The sequence below is a fragment of the Rhododendron vialii genome, chromosome 3a (assembly GCF_030253575.1).
Source record: "Rhododendron vialii isolate Sample 1 chromosome 3a, ASM3025357v1".
NCBI classification, from domain to species: Eukaryota; Viridiplantae; Streptophyta; class Magnoliopsida; order Ericales; family Ericaceae; genus Rhododendron; species Rhododendron vialii.
In genome coordinates this window covers 10,008,499-10,012,006 of record NC_080559.1, presented here as the reverse complement: position 1 = coordinate 10,012,006, position 3,508 = coordinate 10,008,499, and the positions used below count along the sequence as shown (strand labels likewise).

General features: G+C 39.4%; 1 protein-coding gene across 1 annotated transcript; it reads left to right on the top strand.

The window, feature by feature from the left end:
• The first annotated feature begins 1,489 nt into the window (after positions 1-1,489).
• On the top strand, positions 1,490-2,275 carry LOC131321096 (uncharacterized). The gene is made up of 2 exons (XM_058352108.1): positions 1,490-1,657; positions 1,823-2,275. The coding sequence occupies exons 1-2, from the start codon at positions 1,490-1,492 to the stop codon at positions 2,273-2,275; spliced, it is 621 nt and encodes a 206-aa protein (XP_058208091.1).
• Positions 2,276-3,508: the final 1,233 nt, after the last annotated feature.

Genomic DNA, 3,508 nt, shown 5'->3' with positions numbered 1-3,508 from the left:
AAGGATTGGAAAAACCTTTTGATGAAAAAGAGATCTTAGAAGCGGTGAAGGATTGCAACAATTTCAAAGCCCCAGGCCCAGATGGTTTTAACTTCTCTTTTGTTAAGAAAGGGTGGAGTTTTCTGAAGGATATGGTCTTTAAGTTCTTTTCAGAATTTTATTCAAATGCCAAACTCACATCAGGTATTAATTCAACCTTTGTGGCTTTAATTCCAAAGATTGATGGGCCAACATATTTTAAGGAATTCAGGCCGATTTGTATGATTGGTTGGGTGTATAAACTCTTGTCTAAAGTCTTGTCCAATAGATTAAGAACTATTCTTCCTAAAGTAATTGGAGAAACTCAGGCGGCTTTCATTGGTGGTAAACAAATCCTCTATGGAGTACTGATAGCAAATGAAGTTATTGATTTTTGGAAGAACAGTGCTCAGGGTGGTATAGTCCTAAAGCTTGATTTTGAGAGGGCTTATGATTGTGTAAATTGGGGCTTCTTGATTGATATGCTAACAAAGGTCGGGTGTGGGAATAAATGGTGTCAATGGGTAAAGGAGTGTATTTCAACTGTGTCCATGTCAGTTCTTGTAAATGGTTCTGCTTCATAAGAATTTAAAACGTTTAAAGGCCTTAGACAAGGGGATCCTATATCCCCTTTCCTCTTCAATTTGGTTGTGGAAGCTTTAAATATTTTGTTGGAAAGGGCACTAGCAGTGGGATTGATAAATGGAACCAAAGTTGGTAGAAATGGGGAGATTGTTTCTCACCTACAATTTGCAGATGACACTCTCATTTTCTGTCAGAATAAGTTGGAGGAAATGGTTGCTCTAAAAAGAATTCTTAGGCTATTTCAACTCATGTCAGGCCTGAAAATTAACTTCTCAAAGAGTGTGATGTGTGGGGTTAAATGCCAAGATCAGGATGTCATTAATCTAGCTCTGGTGATGGGGTGTCGTATTGGTTCACTTCCTATAAACTATCTCGGACTCCCACTTGGAGCTAATCCTAGAAGAGTTCAAACTTGGCGACCTGTGATAGATAGGCTGGAGAAGAAGTTGGCAGTATGGAAAAGGAGATTTATGTCGTCTGGAGGTAAATTGACACTTATCAATTCAAATACAAGTAGTTTACCTGTTTACTTCATGTCCCTCTTTAAGATGCCAATTTCGGTTGCAAGGAAGATTGAAAAACTTCAAAGACAATTTTTTTGGGGTGATTCCATTGATAAGAAGAAGATCCATTTGGTTAGTTGGGAAACTATAACAAAGAGTAAAAAATATGGAGGTTTAGGAGTGAAAAGGATGGTTGAGCAGAATCATGCTTGTTAGCAAAATGGTGGTGGAGAATTAGTATAGAAAAGGATTCTCTATGGGCTAGAGTAGTGTGCAGGAAGTATGGTCTCTCACATCAAGATTGGCTTCCTCAATTACCATCGTATAGGAGGGCATCTATAATCTGGAGAGACATATGTTCAATTGGGAATACAGAGAGTGCAATGGGGAATGTAATTCAAGATGGGTTTAGAATTCAAGTGTATTCCGGCAATAACACTTCTTTTTGGAATCACAAATGGATGGGGGATCAAACACTGCGAGAGGAGTTTCCAAGATTGTATTTGAAATTGTCGCAAAGAGATGAATTGGTATGTAATGTGCTCAACTCGGTAGGTAATGGAGATTGGAGTTTGTTTTTTCAAAGGAGATTGCATGATTGGGAACGTGAACAAACGAATGATTTAATTGGCAGATTACAAAATGTGTCTTTGGTGCCGTCAAGATTGGATGTGATGCTCTAGACTGGGAATTCTAATAACTTATTTTCTGTTAAGTCTGTCTATGATCTTTGGGAAGCTAAAACTTTTACCCAGAATTCCGGACTTGGTTCTTTGTGGAGAAGTCTTAGCCCTCCAAAAGTGGAGATTTTCTCGTGGATGGCATGTCAAAGCAAGATTGCAACTAGATCAATTTTGAGTAGTAGGAACATAATAGTAGGAGTAGATGAAACAGCTCTGTTTTGCCCATTTTGTTTGTTGGAATTGGAAACTCCAGTGCATGTTCTACTATCTTGTCTCTTTTCGACGGTCATCTGGTCAAGAATAGCCGATTGGTGGAACATAGTTTGGGTGGCTCCTACAAATTTGGCGGATTTATCTTTTTGGTGGTTCTCTTCTCATTTCAAAAATTTGGAGAAACATCTTTGGGAGTGTTGTTTCTATGCAACCCTATGGTCTATTTGGATTGCAAGGAATGATGCTATTTTTAACAATAAAATTGTGGATTGAAATCATTTGGAAGAGTTAATCAAATCAAGAGCAGCCATGTGGATCAAAGCCAAGTTTGATATAAAGGTGTATACGGTGGAAGATATCAAATCAAACCTTGACGGTGTTAGAAGACTCGTTATTTAGGTGTCTTTTTTGGGTGTAACTTTCCTTTTTATTTTCCTTCCCTATTTAGGGTTGTGGTGAACTTTCTGGTTCTCCATTCCCTTTTACTCGATGTACCCATTTCGAGTTTAATAAAATTTTATTTTGCCGAACAAAAAAAAAAGAGTGGGCTGGATTGAACCAGCTTAGCGACCCTCCGATTAACTGGAGAACTCACCAGACCTAAAATATTTGAAGAAGTCGTATTTAGTAATACTCAAATGCATCCCTCTGATAATAAAAAAAAAAGACTCATAAGGTGGTACCAAATCATGAAGTTTGAGGAATTGTATTTTAATTTTAGTATATGTTTGACATTTTAATAAATTAAGGGAAAATGACGGCCCATGACGTGTTTTGATAATTAATACCCGCCAAGGACATGCTGAGAACATTTGTTAATGCTGAAAATGTCCTTAACTAGTATTAATTATCAAAACACGTCCTTAGTCGTCATTTTCACTTAAATTAATGTAAGAAGTAGAAAGATTTGAAAACTCTCGGTAGCAATTTCCAAGCACACATTTTTTTTTCTTATCCTGGACAATACCGTATGGGCTGATCCCAATTTGATATGAATTCTGAAAGAACGGGCCGGAACGAAGATACGGAGCTCCAGCACCGGCTTCAGAAACAACGCCTCTCAGACTGCTGCTTCATGGGCTGCAACAGGCCAGCCCGTTCTATTTCCGTTAGTATAGAGTAAACACAAACACCCCAACTCTCATTCTCTCTCTAAAAAACAGCTATCTCCTTCTCTCTCTACAAACAGGCTCCGATCTTGGTTTTCTCCTTAGGGCGGCGGCCCCCGCCCCGCCTCTTCTCCCCCTTTTCTCTCATCCTCTTCTCCTCCGCTCGTCGTTGATCCGCTATCCACCTTCGTCTGGCGATGGTAAATCTGTGATTTCGGGCGTCCGGAGCTCTGGCCAGTGGCGGGTGGCTTCGTTGTTTCGACCCAAAACCTCCTCCTCTGCTTGGATCTGGTGGTGTGTGGTAGTCGGCAACAGCTCTAATAAGAAGTTGGATGGTTAGGAGGGGGTTTCTTTTTCTCATTGTTTTCTTTCAATTTTTAGGCTTATCCTGAGTTTC

Coding starts and splice junctions, on each gene's coding strand:
- LOC131321096 (XM_058352108.1), top strand. CDS start 1,490: ATGGGGAATGTAATTCAAGATGGGTTTAGAATTCAAGTGTATTCCGGC. Junction 1,658..1,822: donor TATGTAATGTGCTCAACTCG/GTAGGTAATGGA, acceptor TTTTCTGTTAAG/TCTGTCTATGATCTTTGGGA.